Raw genomic sequence first — 23,762 nt, 5'->3', positions numbered from 1 at the left:
GAGTGTATCTCTGGGAGTGGTGTGTGTCTCCCTCGGGGTTGTTGTGTGCCACTGGAGCAGTCTCTCTCTCTGGGAGGTTGGTGGGGGGGGGGTACGGTCTCTCTGAGGTGTTGTGGCCCCACTGTAGTGTGCCCTCCTGGAGCGGTGGGTAATGAGTGGGTGTCTCTGGCCTGTGTGCCCCTGAAGCAGTGGGTGGGGGTCTCTGGAGCAGTGTGTCTCTTGAGTTGTGTCCCTACTGTATTATACGCCCCCTGGGGCAGCATGTGGCGGGCGGGAGGGTGTCCCGGGGGCAGCGTGTGGTGTTGGTGGTGGGGGTGTCTCCGGGGCGGGGTGTCTCTGCGGGTGGGGTGTCTCCGGCAGTGTGCGCTCTGGGTAGCGGCAGGGGGTGCCCCTAGCGGCCCGTGCTCTCTCTCTTGCTGGTGTTTTGGGGCCCAGGTCACTGCTGCCGGGTGGCGCTGCGCCTCCAGCCCGGCCTCCGAGGGGAGCGCCCGCGGGCGGGGGCGGCCCGCCGGCCACACTGTCCCGAGTCGCAGCCAGCGGCGCAGGCACCTGAATAATCCCCGGCCCGCTGGAAGCCGGGAGGCACCGCAGCTGCCCGGCGCCGGCCACCCCGAACCCAGCAAAGGGGAGGGGTGGGCAGCGCAGGGACCCACCCTCAGCCTCCCCCCCGCTCAGCTCCCGCCCAGAGCAGCGGCAGCTGCTTGGCCAGTTCAGCCCCCGCTTTCTCCCGCCGGGTGCGAGAGGCAAAGCCCGGCCGCCGCGGCGAGTGGGAGGGACCCGGGCTGAGCAGGGGCCGCTCCCCGCTTTGCCAGCCCGCGCGGGGCTCTGTGCGTGTCCCAGGTGGGCAGCGGCTGCTGAACTTCCCGGGAAGTGCGAGCGAGAGGGAGCCAGAGGCGGCGGCCGCAGCAGAAGGGGATGGTGGTTGGCACCCGCCAGACGACAGCAGCCCAGTAATGCCAACATGTAAGTTTCGTCTCCCTGCGCTTTCCACATTGGGGCGAGGAGTATTTTTAACCTTCGGAACAGTTTGGAAAGGACTGACTCTCGCCAGCTGCTGGGGCAGCAAACCGGATTGTCTTTGGTCAAAGAGATTCAGGCCAGACAGACCGCATTTCTTTCTTCCTTAGCCAGTGATGAATCTCAGGTTTATTCTGGGCGGAAAGGTAGGGCTAGAAGAATGGGCAAACCGTGTTGTCTGTCTGTGCACACTTGCCAAAAGATACTGCTTGGCCAATATCTGGATTTGCCAAGGGAATGTTCTGTAAGATCCAGAGAAGACCGATTTTTAATATATATATAATTATTTACTGTTAGCTTGAAAGCAGAAGTTACTCTTTATACTTTCGATGCTTCCAGGGGAACATTGCAAAAGGAAACAAAACCCATCCCATCGTGTGTGTGTGTGTGTGTGTGTACGTACACGAACGTTATCTGGAGCCAAAAGTTCAACTCTTTCGAAGTGGAGTTCAGATCGGCGAGAGGTACTCTTTCTAGCCAGCAAGGTACTGTGCCAAAAATAGGAAGGAACAGAAGGGAGAAGGAGGGGTCAGACGGAATAAAAATTTAAGTCCCACTCCTCGCTGTTCCCCACAGTCTCCTGCTGGAGAGAGATTGCTAGATTCCTGCAGTCTTTCGGAGGGAGAGAAAGGGCACCTTCACAAAGGGTTCGTAGACGCTATCTTTGATAATCTATCCGGTCCGTGGGTTAGCCCTCTGTAATTGTATTGAATCTTGGGCAGATTCCCAGGTAGGCTCTTTTCCTTTGCTGACATATACAAAGGAGCTGTTGGAATCGGTATTTCTCCAGCACATTCACACCTGGTGATAGAGAGTCTATGATTGGGACTGAATGAAAGCAATGATGCAGGCGCAAAGGGTAGATTTCTTTTACAGCATAAGGTAAAGTAAAGCAAGAAGAATTTATGCCTAAAGAACAAATGTTGCACTAATACAGTGCTACTGCGTTAGTAATGTGCGGCATGTTGGTAACTTGCAACTCTAGAACATTCATTTTGGAGGGAAATCCAAGGACCAAGAAAATATCGGATACGTACAAACGATACGTTTTTAATTAAAATGTATATGCTCTACTGAAGGAAGATGAAGGTATTTTCAAGTCAGATGTTTGGCTGCCCCTGAGAATGGTTGTATATGGGGAGAGTAAGCAGCACTCTACAAAACGAAAGTTTTAAATGGCATTGTCTGAAGTTAGCAATTTACAATTAAAAATTAGGCAGAATTGAAATGTACTCTTTTGTTAGTTTGCAGGAACTAAAATGCTAAGTAGTTGTCTCTCACTGGTTGCATTATAACTCCATAGTGGTTACATCATAAAAGACTTTTGTTTCATAACTTAAATGAGCTGTTTTGAAATTGATGGTATCTCTTTTTAGATTTCAAATTGTCAGCAGCATTTTTTTCTTAATAGTTTCACCCATGTCAAAGATCAAAGAAAATCCAGTCAATCTGCCTGGGGCAGAATTCACATCCTACTCTAGAGAACTCTGCCCATGTTTTGAACAAGGTCCATGGTGTATGCAGATATGTCCAGCATGTTCTGTAGATGGTGTATTGGTGCATGAACCAAAGGTTATTGGATTATTTAGGAGTAGTATGTATTTTACTCCAAAGTTGTGTACTTCCAAAAATATGCTGATGTTGCTTTAGCTGGATATTGTATATACAATGTGGGATTTCTGGTAGTTAGATTTAGCAAGACAAGCACTAAATTGGTCTTGAACCATGTCAAATTACCATCCCATTTATGGTTTAGATAAATTACATTACGATTTTGCTCTTCCAGAATGAATTGTGAATACACCCATTGTCTCCTGCATGATAGGAAATAGAAGTACAGTAGCTATGGGTCGCATGAAGTTGGTAGCTGGAGTGATCAACTGGTTATGTCACAGCAGTATCTAAAACTGTCTTTTCACTGAAAAAATTGGTAATGCTTTTGTTAGCCATTGTAGACTGCATTTATTATTCTGCAGAGCATTTACATCTGCAGAGGGATAACTGATAGTTATCCTTTTATACATGTTTTTAACAACTATAGTGGGATTACATCCAACTATAATGGGATTAATGATAGTTGCTAACTACAGTATATTGAGCTGCTTTAGCTACATGGATTCCTCCGAGGTCACATGTAGGTAACTATTTATTTAATCCTTTGGAGGGTTTTATTACATTACTATCCTCATATTCTTGTCTCTCCATTAGTTACGAATAGGGCCCTACCAAATTCACAGCCATGAAAAACACATCATGAACTGTGAAATCTGGTCTCCCCCCATGAAATCTGGTCTTTTGTGTGTTTTTACTCAATACTATGCAGATTTTGTGGGGGAAACAAGCATTTCTCAAATTGGGGGTCCTGACCCAAAAGGGAATTGCAAGGGAGTCCCAAGGTTATTTTAGAGGGGTTGCAGTATTGCCACCCTTACTTCTGTGCAGCCTTCAGAGCTGGGCAGCTGAATAGCAGTGGCTGTTGGCTGGGTGCCCAGCTCTGAAGGCAGTGCCCTGCCAGCAGCAGTAGTGCAGAAGTAAGGGTGGCAATACCATACCATGCTATCCTTACATCTGCACTGCTGCTGGCGGCGTCTCTGCCTTCAGAGCTAGGTTCGTGGCCGAGTGGCAGCTGCTGGACATTATCATAAGGACAGAGGTGAAAGTAATCTGGTACGCCCCGGTATGGTGTACCAGCAAGAGCCGGTTTGCCATACCGGGGTGGCCCGGCTTCCCCATGAGGCAATTTAAAGGACCTGGGGCTCCCAGCAGGGCCTGGAGCCCCAGGCCCTTTAAATTGCCACCAGAGCCCCACTGTTGGAGCCCTGGGGTAGGGCTGCAGGGCTCTGGGGGCTATTTAAAAAGTTCGGGGCTCCCACTGCTTCTACCGCCCCAGCCCTTTAAATAGCCCCCAGAGCCCAGTGGTAGCAGGGGGCTCCAGCTGCCTCTGCTGCCCCGGTCCTTTAAATAGCTGCGGGAGCCCCGCCACTTCCCCAGGGCTCCAGCGGTTATTTACAGGGCCGGGGCTGTAGAAGCAGGGGAGCCCCGGGCCCTTTAAATAGCCCCCGGAGCCCCTGCTGCTACCCCGAGGGAGGGCACTTACCTTACAGGGTGGGCTGGCTCTGAATCCCTCAGCCACGCCCTTTCCGCCCTAGGCCCTGCCCCTTCCGGGGGCCAGAGCTGGCCCCAGCGTACCGGTAAGTCACTGGACTTACTTTCACCCCTGCATAAGGACAAATGAGAGGGTATTGCTGATGGTGATGATTATTTGCCTTGTACCACAAGCCCAATATTGTTAGCATAAATGAACGTATGCAAAATTGTTTCAGGTAAGTCATTAATGCCGATTTTGAAGAGTAAGGGAGCCAGTATAGATCCCTGAGGTAGAGCATCATTGAGGGTGTGTGCTTTGCTGATTTGCCCGTTCAAAAGGACACTGTACCTTTGGTTGCTCAACATTGAGTCACATAATGCTATGGCATTTGATGACCCTTGGTGCCTTGAGCAATAGCCCATATCTCTACACCTCTGCGTGGGGGGGAGGAGGGATGGTTTGGGGGGGGGGGTGACACAGGAGGAAGGGAAAGGGTTCATATGCTGTCCTTGACTAGCACAATGGGATTCTGGCTTCTAGGCACTACAACAGTACAAAAAACCCCAACGTTGTTGTTGTTGTTGTTGTTATTATTATTTAAGTCTTATAGGATCAGTTTAGTTTGGTCAGTTTTGAGAGAATCAGAACAACACAAGGCTTTTTAGAAGTAGGTAGTCACCAGAGACAATGTAGTCCAGTGGATTTAGCACAGAACTAGGCACGAGAAACTCTTGAGTTGTACTCCTTTTGCTGCATGGTCTTGAGCAAGTTACAATGTCTGTTTCTCAACTTTTCTATCTGTAATATGTAGATACGTAGCTCACAGAGGTCTCAAGAGTGTTAATGTGTATACAGCACTTTGAAGATATACAGATATGATGGAGACAAAACCAGGTTTCTTTCAAGTCCAGCAGAATTGTTCTGATTGTTTGACAGACTGGTAATGCTACCTCTGCTCAGAAATTCAGTCTGATGGCTCTGCGAATTCTACTGGCATTAGTGAAAGTCCTGTGCATCATGCTAAAATTTTACTCTGTCAGTGGCTGCCATTAAATATTCAACACTTCGTTCTCGTAGAAACAGCAGTATCTTCCTGTATTTGAAATAGAAGATTTCCTGTTACAGTCACCACCGCAATTGGCAAATGTTGAGATTTTAATTGCATCACTGTATATATGATTTATTTTGTTGTCTCAGCAGGGTAGATTTTCATCAACAGCAACTTTCTAGGGGACTATTTAGGGTATCTGTATATGTATAAAAATTATTTTTTGCATAGTGTACAGCTCCCAAAGTCTTGGCATTCTGTTGTCTGAGATGCTAACAAGAATTTATGGACCACTGAGTTGGAGGACAGTATTTCTATTGTCTAGTAATCTGCTTATTCTGCTGTATCTGGCTTCATCAAAGAGATTCTTGTATTTCAGAGCCCTGAATGTTCTGTGCTTGTCTTTAAAACTTTTAAAGTTTAATTTTACCATATCTCAGAAAAATAAATCAGCTTCAAGTTAATAATTTAACAAAACTTTCAATAAAGAATTGGACCTTCTTGTAGTCAGATACTCATATTACAGAACACCAGTTAGGTTTTCCTACAATCCATAAACAACAGTTGATCTCATGAAATGTTATTTGCCTAGGTCTGTAGCATATGGTTCAGGGGACTGATTTGAAGAACTATTACTTTTAAACTTGCAACATTAGTTGTTTCATCAGTCGATTATTTTAGGATGCTTACTCATCTAGGCTTGTTGGTGTTTAAATTTTTTTCTTTCAAAAGCTAGAAGACCCATGAGTGGACAAGATTTTAAATTTACCCCCGGCTTTCACTATCAGTTTTAAAGCAATATATGTGGAGTGGGGAAAGAGAAAAGATTTCCATATGTTTAAAAAGGACAGGTTTTTATGATATGTGGTTTAACTGCCTAGTGTTTTTTCTCTCACTAACCTCCTCGCATTCACAGCCTGACAAATGGCATTAAAGTTCATCCAAATGTCTTTTGGGTCAATTTATTTAATATTTCACTACCCTGGCAGACATTTGTGTATGATGATGTTTTTTCATTACTGTTAGTTCAGTGTTCTTGCCAGTCCATCCTGTTTCCTCCCTCCCTCTGTCCCCTCAATATAACTGAACATTTTCTTACTGGAAAAAGGCCAGTTATAGGCTGTCAGTACAAAATAGGATGGGAATGGTGTTGGTCAATATAATATGTGAGCTGTGTTTCACTATTTCTTCTTTGCTGTTGCTTGTTGCTGAGTTGTTGCATAAAAAGAGAAAGCCATATAATAGGTTACAATTAATTTTGGATCCATGATTATATGTCCATAGTAAAGGTTGGGGCTAAGTTCCATTATAAGCCTTATTTCTTGCTTGTCCAGCTTCCTCACACCATAATTTTAGCTAGGAACATTTTGATTTGGCCTAAAAATTGTCATATATGTTTTGAAGGCAAAGGAATGCAAGTAGAATTGGCCAAACTATTTTTGTATTTATTGTATTAAATATCAAGAATCTAATTGATTTCAGTGAGAATAGGACTGGGCCTCTGGACACTGACAGACAGAAAATATTACCTTTTTAAGTTAAGGTTCCTATTTACTGTACAAAATGTAAACCAAGCTATAAAAACCGTAAGACTGAAAAGTGTAGGAAAGAACAGTTATGGGAAGAAAGGTAAATATTCAAATGCACTCTTCATATTGTCTATAATATATGTCAGTGCATGGCAAATTCTAAAAAGAACCTTAACTCCACCCATATTCCTGCCCAGTCTCAACATACAGACCATATCCCTTTTACATCATCCACCCTATGTGTTTTGAATATTGTCTACTGTCAACGCTGCTTCCCCACTCTGAACTTTAGGGTACAAATGTGGGGGCCTGCATGAAAACTTCTAAGCTTAACTACCAGCTTAGATCTGGTCCACTGCCACCACTCCCAAATGTGCTAATTCCCTTCCCTGGGTAGCCTTGAGAGACTCTTCACCAATTCCCTGGTGAATACAGATCCAAACCCCTTGGATCTTAAAACAAGGAGAAATTAACCATCCCCCCTCCTACCTCACACCAACTCCTGGTGGATCAAGATCCAACCCCCTTGGATCTAAAAACAAGGAAAAATCAATCAGGTTCTTAAAAAGAAGGCTTTTAATTAAAGAAAAAGGTAAAAATCATCTCTGTAAAATCAGGATGGAAACTAACTTTACAGGGTAATCAAACTTAAAGAGCCCAGAGGAATCCCCTCTAGCCTTAGGTTCAAAGTTACAGCAAACAGAGATAAACACTCTAGCAAAAAGGTACATTTACAAGTTGAGAAAACAAAGATAAAAACTAACACGCCTTGCCTGGCTGTTTCTTACAAGTTGGAAATATGAGAGACTTGTTCAGAAAGATTTGGAGAGCCTGGATTGATGTCTGGTCCCTCTCAGTCCCAAGAGCGAACAACCCCCAAAACAAAGAGCACAAACAAAAGCCTTCCCCCCACCAAGATTTGAAAGTATCTTGTCCCCTTATTGGTCCTTTGGGTCAGGTGTCAGCCAGGTTACCTGAGCTTCTTAACCCTTTACAGGTAAAAGGATTTTGGAGTCTCTGGCCAGGAGGGATTTTATAGTACTGTACACAGGAGGGCTGTTACCCTTCCCTTTCCTATTTACCTATTTACTGTACAAAATGTAAACCAAGGAATGTTACAGCTATAAAAACCGTAAGACTGAAAAGTGTAGGAAAGAACAGTTATGGGAAGAAAGGTAAATATTCAAATGCACTCTTCATATTGTCTATAATACATGTCAGTGCATGGCAAATTCTAAAAAGAACCTTAACTCCATCCATATTCCTGCCCAGTCTCAACATATAGACCATATCCCTTTTACATTATCCACCCTACGTGTTTTGAATATGGGCTACAAACTGTAATAAACAAATCACTTACCCATCATGCATGGCCCACAGACCCAACCACAGTCCATCTTCTGGCTTGCCTGTCTATATATGAACACCTTGTCTTTTACCCGCCATATAAAGACGAGAGACAGCATTCTCTTAAAGCAAGATTCTAAGGAAGATTCTATTTTTCAACTGCTGGTGTAATAATAGCAATATCTTAATTATTATTGAAAAAATCAAGTTTTGGCTTGATTAAAGGTTTCCTAAACTGTTGCTTTCTTGCTTCACAGGATGTCACCTGTGAGTGATATGTGGTGCTATCATTGGAAACGGAAGCTGCAGCACTTTCTGTATTTATTTACTATCTACATGATATGTCTGCAGAATTTGGGTAAGTGAGCAAACTATCATCTCTTTCCAATAAAAAGATCATGGGCCCAATTTTGATGAACAAGAGCTAGTCTTATGTATGGCTGTATTATGTATTTCTGTTACATTCACAATTTAATATTTTGATTACATTGTAATTTGATAGTTTGATTTATGTTTTACACTATTGCCAAGGTTCAGTTTACCTGTTTTTGAAATAGTATTTCACTCATCCATCCCTGCCATTTATTTTTCTTCAGCTAATTGTGAACCTTGACTTTGAGTTATTTGCTTGACCCTTTCTTCTGATTTTTCTTTGTAAGTTCTTGCATCTCTTCTAATTTTCTCATTCATTTCTGCTTCCTCTATTGACAGAATAAGATGTGATACTTAAATATTTTTCCAAATTTGGGCATGTGGGCATGTGTGTGCGTAATGTAGTGACTCTTCACATCGCAAATAAGTTGACCTTAAAAACTGTAAATGAAGGATAATGATGATTAATCTTAAAATAGTTTGTGAACATGAAATTTGAATGATATAAAAATTGCTTCAAAAATCCATATGAACATAGAACAATCATATACTGGATAGGGCATTTAATTAAAAACTCAGTCTTTGTCAGTCTGTAGAAACTGGTGAATGCAAAATTTTGTAATATCTTGAAATTATTGTCTGTAAACTGAAGACCTAGAGATTTGATTTACCAAATGCCTTTTCCTGACCATTGGTGCAGAAAGTATTTTAGGAGTTTCAGCAGTTTACTGCACAGTTCTTGAGCATAAGAAAACCTTGGAGCAGATTGTGGCATGCTAATTCCATATCAAATAGGAATTTTTCCAGTTACTAACTTCCCATTGGAAAGACCATACTAAATCTGAAAAACAGGGTGGAATATATAGAGATGTTCTGGGTTTTTTTAAAACAAACAAGTAAGGAGCTTTGAAATTTCATCAGAGGTTATGTATTTGTTAAACTGTCCAAGCTGCACATTCAGAGTTCCAACTGCACAACAGTTTAAGTGATGTACTTTTTAAACCTAGATAAAATATTATAGACACAAGTCTACATTTGGGGCCAGACTGTCTGCTGTAGCTGAGTAGTGCTCAGCACAGCTGGGGTGTGCAGAGGTCCTATTTGAATCCCCTTGATTTTGAGCTCTCAGGCTGCCAGTCTGGTCCTTAGTGTAAAATAAACCAACTGCGGAACTGATCTAATTTTCATCAACTGTTTAGTGGGTGCTGTGTTTGGCAGTTGTGGAATGCTGGGGCACAAGGATGCCTCAGCCAGTCTCCCTAAGCTGGTTACTGGAAGGATCCGAAGCCACTACAGTACAATGGCTCTGTACCATTGCAAGAACCCTCATTTGCGGGGGCATATATGCCAGCGGCTCGCTACACCAACTTTAAGGTTGCTTAATGCCAGTGGAGTGGTACAAAGAAGCCAGAATGCACTTGATAATCACAGAGACAAGGTGGGTGAGGTAATATTGTTTATGGGACCAACTTCTGTTGGTGAGAGAGACAAGCCTTTGAGCTTACACAGAGCTCTTCTTCAGGTCACCATCAGAAATTGTCCCAATAAAACATATTCCCTCACACACCTTGTCTCTCTCATATCCTAGGAGCAACACAGCTACAACAACACTGCATACTTGTTAATCGGGCATTTTGTTTTGAATTCACTGATCTGATACTTGTCAATTTTTATGTTTCTGTTTTGTTTTGTTTCTCCTGTGTCTTTTGGCTAAAAAGAAAACTTGTGTTTTATGTGTTAATCCCTTTATTGTTATTCAAATGTGAATGTATATAGGCAGGAGTTTTCTGTTGTACATTATTTTTCAATTAATGGAACATCAATTATCAGACACTTTAGATAGGATAGCCAGGAATAAACAATTTCAACAGACAGATATGTTTGCTGTTCAGCAGTGAAGCAGGTCACAAGCAAAATTTGTTGTTAACACTCTATTGAAATGAAAACGAGACATTTACGTCTCCTGTGATGTCATTTCAGTGGACCTGTGTTCAGACCCTTGGGTTTTCATTGTTAATGCTGTCCTTGCAACTCACAGGTGTGTATTTCTTCTTTGTTAGGCTATAAACTAGAGCTGCCATATACTAACCTTCCCCACTTTTCTTTGTACTTTTTAATAGAAGTTTTGCTATTTGAGGTGTACTAAGCAGATGACAACAGCCCTTTTAATGCATTACAGATTCTTTGCCATTTTTTTTTCTTTTTACTAAAGATGTATGTCAGTTTGGCTTTGGACCCACATGGTATCCAGAATGTTAATGTTAACTTAAATACTACTGAAGTTAATGCAATAGAATAAATATAATAAAATCTGACATTCAGCCAGCTTCACTAGTGATCCGTGATCTCAGAAAGCTATTGATTTTTTTGCACTTTGACTAGCGGAGGTTAGATATGTGGAAGGATGATGATAATCAGATGCCTTTCTCATGGATTAACTATAGGGCTGGTAGTCAAGGCAAAAAAAGTCAGTCATGCCTTTGTCGGGGCACAAATGCAAAAGTAATAATTTTACAGTGAGAGCTTTGCTTGCTTAAGGATGCAGAATAAGGCCTGTTTTCAGAAAGAAAACTCAAGGGAGGAATAAACACATCAGAAAACCTATAATAGTAGCAGAATTGTCTCTAAATAGAATGCAACAGAGAGTCCTGTGGCACCTTTAAGACTGTTAGTCTTAAAGGTGCCACAGGACTCTCTGTTGCTTTTTACAGATCCAGACTAACATGGCTACCCCTCTGATTCTAAATAGAATGTTTGTTCAGAGTTTTCTGTGATGTGTCAGCAGCTATTTAAGGTGAACAGCTCCTTTTTTATGAATTGGCTAGTTAAATGCAAACATACTGAAAGACAGGTGCAATAGCTCAGTGAATTACCCTAATATAGACCTGCTCACAAGCACATTGAAGTCAGTGGAAACACTCCCAAGGATTCATAGATTTTAAGGTCAGAAGGGACCTCTGATCTTGTAGTCTGACCTTCAGTCTAACATAGGCCATGAGGACTTTCCTGAATTAATTCCTGTTTGAATTAAAGCATGTCTTTTGCAAAAACTTGCAATCTTGATATACAATGTGCTTTGGATCAGGTCCTGGAAGATCATGGGACAAATCCTCAGCTGCTGTAAATTGTCATAGATCATTGACTTTTAATGGAGCTATGACAATTTACATCCGCTGAGGATCTGTATTTACCAACAGGATGAGAAATAGTGTCTCTTTTCCCAGTGTAAGGCTGCCAGCTTGAGATATACAAAGAGCTCAATATTTCTTCTTTAATTTGGGCAACTGGACCATTGATTAACATACGGTGCTCTTAAAAATCAGTATAAAAAACAAACCAAAACAAAAAACACCTCATTCAAAGTTAAGGAAGTGCACTTTCCACCTCTTTTAAAGTGTAGAAATGCACATGGAATATCATCCCCAATAGCCTGAACTCTGTTCTGTTCTACCCTATGCACCTGTTGCATCTTGCATGTAGGAGAGTGATGTTATGAGGAGTGTGGCCTAGTTATAGGGCACTGGCTGGGGACTCAGAAGACCTATTCCTGGCTCTGCCACTAGACTGCTGGGTGGCTGTGGGGAAGTCACATCCCCACTCTGTGCCTTACTTTCCACATCTGTAAAAATGAGACTAATGATCATTAGCTCCCTTATAAAGTGCTTTGAGATCTGCAGATGAAAAACACTATGAAAGAGCTGGGAGTTGTGATGATGATGATGATGATGATGATGGAGTTTTTAATAAGGATGGCTTAAATCCATCACATTTATGTAGCTGAGAGACTCTGGATTCCCTGGCTTTGTTTTTGTACAATATGTCAACAATATGTAAGTTGGTCTCCTGAACGTTGGCATAAAATCGATCTGAATTTTGATTCAGCATTTAGGAAATTGGGAGATCCAGATACATTATATCTCACAGGATGACAATGTTCTTTGCCATAGAAACCCTACATGCATTTGGGAAATTGTACTGAATGGCTGGCTTAAATAAGGACATTTTTAGTGAAGAGATGTAAAAGTCTGTCTTTTTACAGTAACCTCATATCATCTTAAATAAGGCTGAAGTAGTTTGGTCTAGTGAAGTAAAAACATTGGGGTTCAATCGCCTCAGAAATATATAATTAACCTTTCAACAAGAATTCAGTTAGATCACTTCTCAGTTGTAGTTGTGGATGCATAGGAAGATGTCTGGTGTTTAGGATAGGATTGTTTTCTGATTTTGATTGCTCTATAGATTGTAATACAGGAGCAGAACCAAGGTCATTTAGGTGACCTTAAATGTGTGTTTAGAACTGCATATTTGCTTTCCAATTTATTTTTTTAAGTATAATCTCTTCATTGAATTTCCAGCTTTTCTAATGTTTGTGCCTTTTGAGGGACTTGCAACATTCTCTTAAGAATTTTTATCCCTTTAAGTAAATGCTATAAATCTACAACCTTAACTACAGCTTAATCAATTTTAATGTTATACAGGATGTGGAAAAGATATTTTAAAAATAAACATACATTGAAGGAAACTATAGTTACAGTAGTTCCATACTATATCCCCTCCTAGTCCTATTATGGAACCACTGTGTTGCAGCTGATATCACCCAACCTGTGGTAGAGCCTGATCTGAAGCCCTTTAATGTCAGTAGCCATCTTTCCATTGACTTCAGTCTTTCAGTTGACTTCAATGGGTTTTCAGTTAGGCCCATAGAACTAGATGTAGGGAGAAGAGTAACTGTGTGTCATGTGATATCACAGGTAGTGGTGGTCATTGGAGTGTAGGGAACCATGTTAGTCTTTCCACTGGCTATTTAAAAATATTTATTATTTGAACATAAGAACATAAGAATGGCCCTACTGGGTCAGATCATCTAGCCCAGTATCCTGTCTTCCAACAGTGGCCAATTCCAGGTGCCTCAGAGGGAATGAACAGAACAGGTAATCATCAAGTGATCCATCCCCTGTCGCTCATTCCCAGCTTCTGGCAAACAGAGGCTAGAGACACCATTCCTGCCCACCCTGGCTAAGAGCCATTGATGGACCTATCCTCCATGAATGTATCTGGTTCTTTTTGAACCCTGTTATGGTCTTGGCCTTCACAACATCCTCTGGCAAGGAGTTCCACAGGCTGACTGTGCATTGTGTGAAGAAATACTTCCTTTTATTTGTTTTAAACCTGCTGCCTATTAATTTCATTTGGTGACCCCTAGTTCTTGTGTTATCAGAAGTAGTAAACAACACTTCCTTATCTACTTTCTCTACACCAGTCATGATTGTATAGACCTCAATCATATCTCCCCTTACCCATCTCTTTTCCAAACTGAAAAGTCCCAGTTTTATTAATCTCTTCTCATATGGAAGCCGTTCCATACCCCTAATCATTTTTGTTGCCCTTTTCTGAACCTTTTCCAATTCCAATATATCTTTTTTGAGATGGGTCAACCACATCTGCACACAGTATTCAAGATGTGGGCATACCAGAGATTTATATAGAGGCAACATGATATTTTCTGTCCCTTTCTTAATTATTCCCAGCATTTTGTTTGCTTTTTTGACTGCTGCTGCACATTGAGTGGATGTTTTCAGAGAACTATCCACAATGACTCCAAGATCTCTTTCTTGAGTGGTAACAGCTAATATAGACCCCATCATTTTATATGTATAGTTGGGATTATGCTTTCCAATGTTCATTACTTTGCATTTATCAACACTGAATTTCATCTGCCATTTTGTTGCCCAGTCACCCAGTTTTGAGAGACCCTTTTGTAGCTCTTTGCAGTATGCCTGGGTCTTAACTATCTTTAGTAATTTTGTAACATCTGCAAATGTTGCCACCTCACTGTTTACCCCTTTTTCCAGATCATTTATGCTTATATTGAATAGGTCTAGTCCCAGGACAGACCCCTGGGGGACACCACTATTTACCTCTCTGCATTCTGAAAACTGACTCTTCATACCTATCCTTTGTTTCCTATCTTTTAACCAGTTACCAATCCATGAGAGCACCCTCTCTCTTATCCCGTGGCAGCTTACTTTGCGTAAGAGCCTTTGGTGAGGGATCTTGCCAAAGGCTTTCTGAAAATCTAAGTACACTATATCCACTGGATCCCCTTGGTCCACGTTTGTTGACCCCCTCAAAGAATTCTAGTCGATTGGTGAGGCATGATTTCCCTTTTGTTTGTTTGTATTCTTCAAGGAAAAGGGTTAGAGAAGAGAGGGTGTCTGGAAGGTCTTCGCTTCCCCATAACTTGAATAGAAATCAGTGAGGGGTCTGGATATACACAAACTGGGAGCCAGGTCAGGGGATTGGAAGGGTTATCCACATGTAAAAGAGACAGCTACTAGTTTGGGACGTGACCCTATCCCCATGTAAGGAATAAAGGAGCCAAGTCTGGGGGTGTCTATGGAAGGTGGTGATTGCAGCTAAAGGTGGGATTAGGGCGAAGCAGGTCTGGAGTTGAATGTCTCCCTCCCTCCCCTCATGAACAGAAGCCTGGTGAGAGCAAGTTTGGAGGAGAGGGAACAAGGCAGAAAGCATGCTAAGGGCTGGTCCACACTAACCCCCCACTTCAAACTAAGATACGCAACTTCAGCTACGTTATTCATGTAGCTGAAGTCGAACTATCTTAGTTCGAACTTACCGCAGGTCCACACGCGGTAGGCAGGCTCCCCCGTCGACTCCACGTACTCCTCTCGCGGAGCAGGAGTACCGGCATCGACGGCGAGCACTTCCGGGATCGATCCGGGATCGATTTATTGCGTCTAGACAAGACGCGATAAATCGATCCCAGAAGATCAATTGCTTACTGCCGGACCCGGAGGTAAGTATAGACGTACCCTAAGATAAGGATAGTGTGTATTAGCAGGGAAAGCTAGTATTGTGCACCTACTGTTAAAATTGATTCAGCTTTATATTTAACATGCCTTTCTTGCCTACACAACTCAGGAACAGTGTATTTGCAACTGTTCTGAACCAGCCTACCCTAAACAAGGGCCAAAGATCTTATCTCCGAGTGAGTGCTGAAATAACTAAAAGCAGAGTTGCTTATCTTTCTCCCTCCCACCATGTGTGCAGTAAGGATTGAAGTGCCAAGATACTATCCAAAACAGTCAGTGTAATTCTACATATACAGCTGAGAGGCAGGGAATGATTTGATAACTTAATTACTAATACTTTGGGAAAATTCTCTCCTGGCGTCACTGGGGTGGGGATAAGTGTGTATGTATTGGGTGGATGCTGTGTGTAAGTGGAAGTGACGTTTCTGACTCATACACACAATGAGTACTTAGAAAGTTAGGAAACATAAAGAAGTTTCAATTAAAAGGTATCTGCTTTCCCGCTGGCTAGAGGAAGGATATCTAATTTCTCAACTCTCTCTTGAAAGATACCTTTTAACTGAAACTTCTTTAGGTTTCCTAGCTTTCTAAGTACTCATTGTGTGTATGAGTCAGAAATGTCACTTTCACTTACACTCAGCGTCTACCCAATATAATATATGTGCATGTGTACATGGAAGTTGAGAGGTTAGGTAGCATAATACCGAGATTCTCTCTAGTAGTCCTGTAACACTTTCATTTATACCCTTTCCATGTTAATTTCCTTTCACATTTTAATGTAGTCCAAAGCAATATCAGAATAAGCACTTTATGCTATATTTGTTTAATGTCCAGATTTATGCTCTGATCGGGTATGCATTGAGACCATTTATGGATTTACATCTTTTGTTGAAATCTATGAGTTGCCTCTTTTATACACCCCTGCCTTGACCAGCTAATTCATGTGAAAATAAGTCTCAGCTGGGATGATTTGTGCAGGAAGCAGCCTCTTATTATCTTTGTTTATTTTATTTTTTAACAATACATTTTTGATTGAACTGATTGTTATCTCCCTTTAAGTGTTTTGAACTTATTCTATTAAACATGAAAATATTACCTTAAAAGCTTGCTGGATTCCCCCTCCCCCCCGATGTGGAACTGTAGCCAGAAAGTAGAATGCACCCAAACACCACGGAAAATTCTGAGCTGAAGAGGAATTGGCAACACCTGGTCTATGCTTTCTGCTAATTTTTTTTGTTCCACAGTAGTTACAAAAATAGACTTTATATAAATAAACTAAGGGATGAAAGCATCAGTCAGGAAGGGTAGTAATATTTTTAAAGCACCTGTTGAACAGTATAGCTTGAATAAAGATTTTCTGCTTATCCCATCAAATATGGTTTGTGGAAACTGTAAATTACATATGATTTGTGTTTGCTCCCTGTAGCAGACACAAGAATAGAGCTCAAGTCTCCTGACTCACAGTCCAGTCCAATAGGTCACATTGCCTCTCATAAAAGTTATGTTGTAAAGAGGTTCACAAGTTGCTATAGTCCTCATCTGTTCCCTTAGCAAGATGAATGGCTTTCATTTCAGTATCTTTTATTCATCAATCTTTTAGAATTCTACTTTCCTTTTACTATGAATTATTGACATCAGAAATATTGGACCATAAAGCAGAAATTTTAGTTGAGAATAGGACAATCCCTCAAGTAAGAACTGATATGTACATAAATCTAGCAAGTTTGCCAAATTCATATTCATACAAATATCTTAAAATAAAATGAGTAATGGATGGATAATTAAAATAGCTGATTTCACGTGCCTGCCGCCATTTTATTAACTTTGGTACCACTAAAGAGTCAATATTTGTCAATAAATGCCAGGCCCCAATCTTGCAGGCACTTACTCACATGCCTTACATTATTCACATGAGTGGTTCCATAGGATGTTGAATCTGGTTACATAATGGGATTGCTCAGGTGATTAAAGATAAACATGTGCATGTTCATTGGCTCAGGGCCTCATAGGGTACGTCTATACTTACTTCCTGGATGTAAGCGATCGATCTTCTGGGATCAATTTATCGCGTCTTGTCTAGACGCGATAAATCGATCCCGGAAGTGCTTGCCGTCGACGCCGGTACTCCAGCTCAGCGAGAGGAGTACGCGGCATCGACGGGGGAGCCCGTCTGCCGGGTCTGGATCCGCGGTAAATTCGGACTAAGGAACTTCGAATTCAGCTATGTTATTAACGTAGCTGAATTTGCGTACCTTAGTCCGAAGTGGGGGGTTAGTGTGGACCAGGCCATAGATCACTGTCTGGTAACTGTGGGTAAATGCTGGATTTATAATGTCAGCATTTAATCACAGCTACCACACTGAGATAGCTGAGATAGCACAGATTTGCCTTTATACAAACTACATGGACTTTGCTAAAAATAAAGGCTTTTATTTTACAAAAAAATGAAACAAGCAGAGTGAAAGATTTTAGTACTGCTGAAAAAATAGAAAATACATCAAATTACTCATTCAGATTTTAAGATTTTGTATAAATACACCTGAATAAATAAAAAGTCATACTTGCTATTCCTCTGGCTGCTGCACCATCAGTATTTCCTCCATTCCTCACATCTGAAAGAAAAAATAAAGTTGGTTAAGCACGGCTGTAAAATTTTTCCACACAGTTAACTAGAAATATCTATGCAGCACAAAAATAAATTACAAGGGAAAACAATATGCCTTTAACATGACATGGTGAACAATAGCCCCAACCTCCCATCACTGCTACTTGTGAACCACCCCATTGCCCCAAGATTAGCTACAAAAGAAGCATCAATGGGATGGGGAAGGGGGAAGTGGCTAGTGGCTACTCCCCAACTTAAGCATTCAGACCTGGTAGGTTCTTGCCATTAGACTCCAAGTCTCCTAAGGGAACAAAAAATGGTATCTAGCAATGACAACCCAGTAAAATGTATAATGATAGTAGGTCAAAATCAGATCATGCCCACAATAATATTTAAGCAATAGGGTTCAAGTCATACTGGAACTCTACAAAATGCCTTTCCAGCACTTTTTGTGTGTGGAGAAGACAGAATGATGTTCCAGTACTTATGGTGCTACTACTAGAAGTATGTTACCACTCAAGTGCTGCTAAGCAAGCTAGGCTCTTCACAGACCTCAGTCAAGACTGGTGTCCCTTGCTGAGCCACACCCTGCATCATGCCATTACAGAGTGGGAGTCTCCATTTGTTCTTTTAGATCCGTGGTCTCCAACCTTTTTGTGGCCAGTAGCACATTCATGTTTTCAGAAGAGTGTGGCGGGCACCAACAATTACTCACATACAGGGCCGGCTCCAGGCACCGGTGGAGCAAGCACGTGCCTGGGGCAGCACATGCTACAGGGCAGCATTCTGTCCATTCTGCAGAGTCGGGGCGTGTTTTTTGTTTGTTTGTTTGTTTGTTTTTTGGCGGCAATTCTGGGCAGCACAGAGAGAAGCTGTAGAGAAGCCGTGAGGACAGAGAACACCGGTGCCCGCAGCCTGCAACCCCGGAGTACTCTGTCCCCAGCAGGCACGGGGCCGTGGCTTCTCTCCCCTGCTGGGCACACATAAATGCCCTGGTGGGCGCCATGGTACACACAGGCACCACGTTGGGGTCCACTGTTTTATATCATAAGGCACATGAGAATACTTGCACCTGCTGTTGGCACAAACTATGCACCACAATTTGTAGTCAGTGTCTGATAAAACTTAAGGACAGAAATTGAGCATCCAACTAATCAAACTACTCTCTCTCTCTCAAAAAAAAAATAATACCAATTATGAATTTGTGACAGCTTTAGTAATAGACAAGGTCATTTCTAGCAAAGGAGTTAATCAAACAGAATTTGCCTTTTCTTGTAGTATTTTTCCCTGTCTTTCATTTTGGATTTTGTCCCACCATCTTTCATATTTGGACTTTCACAGTTTGAGAGGTACATTCATAATTGCTTTGTTATTAGGAAACAATATTTTTTACTTGTTGCTAATTATTCTCAAGGTTTCCCCCTCTATGGTTTTCTTGTCATCACTTTCTGTTCCATAAGCTTTCTGTTTTGTAAGTTCTACATAGCTCCAGTAGCTTCTCAGTTTTGTGTTGGATTGTTGTTCATGGCACTTGAAACTGTAGGGCATAATTTTTTTTCTTAAAAAAAAAAAGTCATTTGAGGCAATAGAACCCCTCACAGTTGTAACTCAGTTGTTTGTTTAATATTCTGAAGCTACTAGAATAATATTTTATAGTTAAAATTTAAAATGTTTACTATTTCATGGGTACGTTTATTTTGTTTACTAATGAGCATATTCCTAAAACACTGCTGTACAGTTAAAAATTTACTTCATATGTTTGTGTATCATTTTGCATGATTTTTTTTAGGTCCCATCAAAATTTAGGTTTCAGTTCTGAAAGTACTTATTCTGGGCATTCAGGTGTAATCCCATTGTCTTCAGAGGGCCAACTCATGGAAATAAGTGCTGCACCCAGTGGTAAATATGTGCACGATTGGGCCCTTATCCAGCAAGAAAAATAGAAATGTGGAAAGAGCTTAATACAACTGGCCTGATTATTTAAAGGGTGCAATATGATCATAGTTTTTTCCAAGTTTCAGCCTTTTTCCATTATGAATACAGTTCAAGATGGGTGTCAGGATACTGCAATTCCCCATCTTAAACAGAGCTTGTTTTGTTCAGATACATGCTCTGGCTTCTCACTGTTCTAATTAATGGTGCAGTGACAAACCCATTCTATCAAGCTGAGGTCATCTTTTATCAGAACTCGGTTATGAGGTGGAGAAAAAGACTTCATGGATGAAGTTATCACAGAGGCATTTGTGGTAAGAGACACAGTCCTGAGTGTGTGGTTTTTAGGTGGAGGGGGTGGAATGGAGGAGTGAGACTATGGCTACACTAGAGAGCTTTCCTGTCAACTTACTTAATCCACCCGCAACGAGCAATGGCAACTATGTCGGCAAGAGAAACTCTCCCATTGACATAGTTCTGTCCACACTGGCACTTAGATTGGTGTAATTTATGTCACTCAGGGGAGGTGACTTATTCACACCCGAAGCGACATAAGGTATACCAACATAAGTGATAGTGTAGACATAGCCTCAGTGTGTGTTTCTCATTGCCTGCCTGGGATTTACAGGAAACTATTAGTAACTGCATCTGAATTTAAAAATCTTTTAATAATTTTTCTTCGGTGTCTACTTTTTCCAATTCTCCAGCATATTAGCATATTTCATACTAGATATGTGAAAGAAGCTGATACCCAGGAACCATACTGTAATCACATCAGCTAAATGCTGCAATCACTACAATGCCCCAAAGACTATGGATAAGATTTTATGGAATGAAGTCTAAATTAAGTAGAATAAAGTATGTATTCATGTGTTCCCTAGGCATTGAGCAATTATCTCAAATGATTGATTTGACTGTTTCTGTGTTTTTGACTTTGTAAAATATTATTACTTAAGAAATCAACCCTATAATATATACTTGAAAAAATACAAGCAGAATGATAGCGTTAACTGAAAGTAGAATTGGTTAGGAAGAAAACTGAGACCTTTTTTGGCTTCTTAATTTTGTGTGTGTGATATGAGTAATTGAGGAACTGGAGCTGCTGAAATGGGATTTTTTTTTCTATAAATAAGTAAGCAAAATTGGATGGTACAAACAGATCTAGTTATGTAATGGTATGGTTTCCTGTACCATAAAATCTAGACTTTTTTTTCTTTTAGCTGTTAAAGCCTGGCATGATGTGATACTTGTTTCTTAGAGGACAGCTTAGTTAACCTTATTATTGATCATATGCACCTGTTGGATAGATGAGATGTTTGCCCATTGTATTAGTAATTACTTTTTTTGTAATTCTTTGTGGAGATGGAGGGCCCCAATCCTGGTTGTATTCAAGTATTTGCTCTCCCACCTCAGGAAGTGGGAGAGCAAATAAGACAAAAGTGAGTTTTAGTAACCTGATCCTTGAGCTGCTAGTGACCACGTGGTCTCTGGCATCAAAAGCAGCAGCGGTTCCAGGCACCAACGCTCCAAGCGCGTGCCTGGGGCGGCACACTGTGAGGAGCACCTTGCCAGTCCCTGCGAGGGTGGCAGTCAGGCTGCCTTCGGCGGCATGCCTGCGGGAGGTCCGCCGGTCCCACGGATTCGGCGGCAATTGGGCAGCGGGTACAACGAAGCCGTGGGACCGGCAGACCTCCCATAGGCATGCAGCCGAAGGCAGCCTGCCTACCATGTTTGGGGCAGCAAAAAAGCTAGAGCCGCCCCTGATCACAAGTTAGAGCAGCCTCAACAGTGTAGCTCAAGCTTACGCCCAGCTGCCTTCAAGGGGGTGTTCCAGTAGCCAGGGATCATCAGGGCATAAAGACATCCCTGCCATCTCCACCTTCCCCTGCCCATTCCCACTTCACGAATGGCCAGGATAGGGAGTGGAGTAGCAGGTGTATGTCACCCAGGGATTTGTCCACATAGGGTGGAGTGGGGAGGAGGGACTAGCCACTTATACCAGTATAAAACAGCTATAGCATAGACCAGGCCATAAAACTATCTACAGATTGGAAAGTTTATATTCTGTTCTGTCAATTACATAATAAACCATAAAAGCAAATTACAGTCAACTGTGTTCTCCTCCTGCTCCAGATATTTCAGTTAAGAGTTGATGATTGCTTTCTGAATAACAGAAGCAGCATCAATAGCAGTAGAAAATGCTTCTTTTGTTTAGCTCTGTATTTTTCTCACAGAGAGCATTTTAATTAAGGTCACTATTAGAAAGTGACAGCGAGGCTCAAGAAAGCATCTCTATATGTAACCCCCAAGGAAATTACCTAGATTCCTGGGGCTCTGTCTGCTGACAGTTCAGGGAGAGGCACACTGACCCTGCTAGGGAGTGGGAGCCAAGGCAGCAACCAACAGGGAGTGAGATGCCCTTCCCAGGGAGTTCAGGAAAGGGGAGAAGCCATTTTTTGAGTCAGTCTGGAGCCAGCCAGGGCAAGCGCAGGAGTGGCTGTGTGGGGAGCTGGTGAGTCCCAGGCCTGCATGCAGGGTTCCCCTTGAGAACTGGCCTCTAGAGACCTAAAAGCAAGATCCCTCAGCTGGGCTTTTCCTTCTCCACTGATGATTCCCAGTTTGTAGAGTTTTGCTGGGAAACTTCCCCAGCCAGGCTGAGTTAGCCCTCCAGCTCCCTAGGGGAGACCAGTCACCACATGGTCAGCTCTGCTCTGGCTGCTAGTCCAGGGCTGCTGCCTACTGTGTGTGTGTCTGGACGCTGGGCTAGGAGACTACAGTTTGGATTTTTGTACAGCTGTGTAATCTGCACCTTGAGTCCTGCATCCCTTTGTGGTGAGGGGAAATCCTGGGACCAGAAGCAGCCTGAAGAGGATTCCTGCCAGCAGACATCAGCCCCTCTGCAGTGACCGAGGAGTCCAGAGTCATCTCTGAACCTGAGGATCATTCATGGAGTTTGTGAGTGCACCATCTTTTAGTTAGTCAGTCAGGGAATTTGTTTTGGGGACCCCCTACTCCCTGAACTGTGTCCTCATGCCAGAGAATAACAGCTTGGGGATTTTATAACCTGCTGCATATTAAACCTGTGAAGGGATTTATCACCTTCTCCCACTTGTGAGTCCTTTGGGCTGTACTGAACCCAGTCAGCCACACTGCTAAACCACTGCAGAGAAGAATTTTGTGATCATAGGTCATCAAGGGCTCCAACAAAGTATGCATACCAACAGGGCCGGCTCCAGGGTTTTGGCCGCCCCAAGCAGCCAAAACAGAACGAAAAAAAAGCCGCGATCGCAATCTAAAAAAAGCCGCGATCGCGATCTGCAGCGGCAATTCGGCGGGAGGTCCTTCACTCCCAGGTGGAGTGAGGGACCGTCCGCCGAATTGCCGCCGAATACCTGGACGTGCCGCCCCTCTCCGGAGCGGCCGCCCCAAGCACCTGCTTGAGAAGTTGGTGCCTGGAGCCGGCCCTGCGTACCAATGGGACACTAATCTTACATTTGCTACATCGAGTCACGTGACTGGGAAAAGTCACAAGTATTATCAGCGTGGGCACCGGTAACCCTAAAAATAGTGTTTTGCCCTGTTATGTTATATTTGTCTCCTGTTTAATATAATTATTGTGTTAAATATATTGTATGTGTTTGTGTTATTTCTTGGAAGTCTCCAACTATCTGGCAAGTAAGTGGGAATTATCCTGTGGTTGGAGTTTTCCTCCCAAGCTGCCCTGGTGACCATGCCAGGAAGGAGTGAGAGGGGTGGAGGCAGGACCAAATGAATTCATAGAAAAAAATAAAAATACAACCTGCTAAGTGGGTGGCGGGATCCAGAAAAACTCAAACCTGTCCATCAAAACCTGTAAGCAAATTGGCATTAAAAAGGTAACTGGGTGGAGAGGGGGCACTACATATATATGTACTGATATATAGATAGCTAGATAGATATAGATATATTACCTGTGAGATTATATATATATATATATATATACACACACAAAATG

The 23,762-nt window shown here is 42.3% G+C and overlaps 1 protein-coding gene across 8 annotated transcripts in view; it reads left to right on the top strand.

Annotated features, from left to right (window-relative positions):
• ADGRG6 (adhesion G protein-coupled receptor G6) overlaps nucleotides 1-23,762 on the top strand; it is a 194,464-nt gene that overhangs the window by 37,756 nt on the left and 132,946 nt on the right. For 4 of the 8 annotated variants that reach the window (XM_054022316.1, XM_054022315.1, XM_054022312.1 and 1 more), the window contains one exon: nucleotides 8,287-8,387. In XM_054022316.1, the coding sequence (XP_053878291.1) occupies nucleotides 8,288-8,387 (100 nt within the window). In that variant the 5' untranslated portion in view covers nucleotide 8,287. Of the gene's footprint in view, nucleotides 1-592; nucleotides 964-1,145; nucleotides 1,164-1,432; nucleotides 1,503-1,541; nucleotides 1,665-8,286; nucleotides 8,388-23,762 lie in introns of those variants that run through there. The other 4 variants (XM_054022313.1, XM_054022319.1, XM_054022317.1 and 1 more) reach the window with 4 other exon arrangements.

The sequence above is a fragment of the Malaclemys terrapin genome, chromosome 3, assembly GCF_027887155.1.
Source record: "Malaclemys terrapin pileata isolate rMalTer1 chromosome 3, rMalTer1.hap1, whole genome shotgun sequence".
Lineage (NCBI taxonomy): Eukaryota > Metazoa > Chordata > Testudines > Emydidae > Malaclemys > Malaclemys terrapin.
The sequence above is the reverse complement of the archived record's forward strand: the minus strand, read 5'-3'. Positions and strand labels throughout refer to the sequence as shown.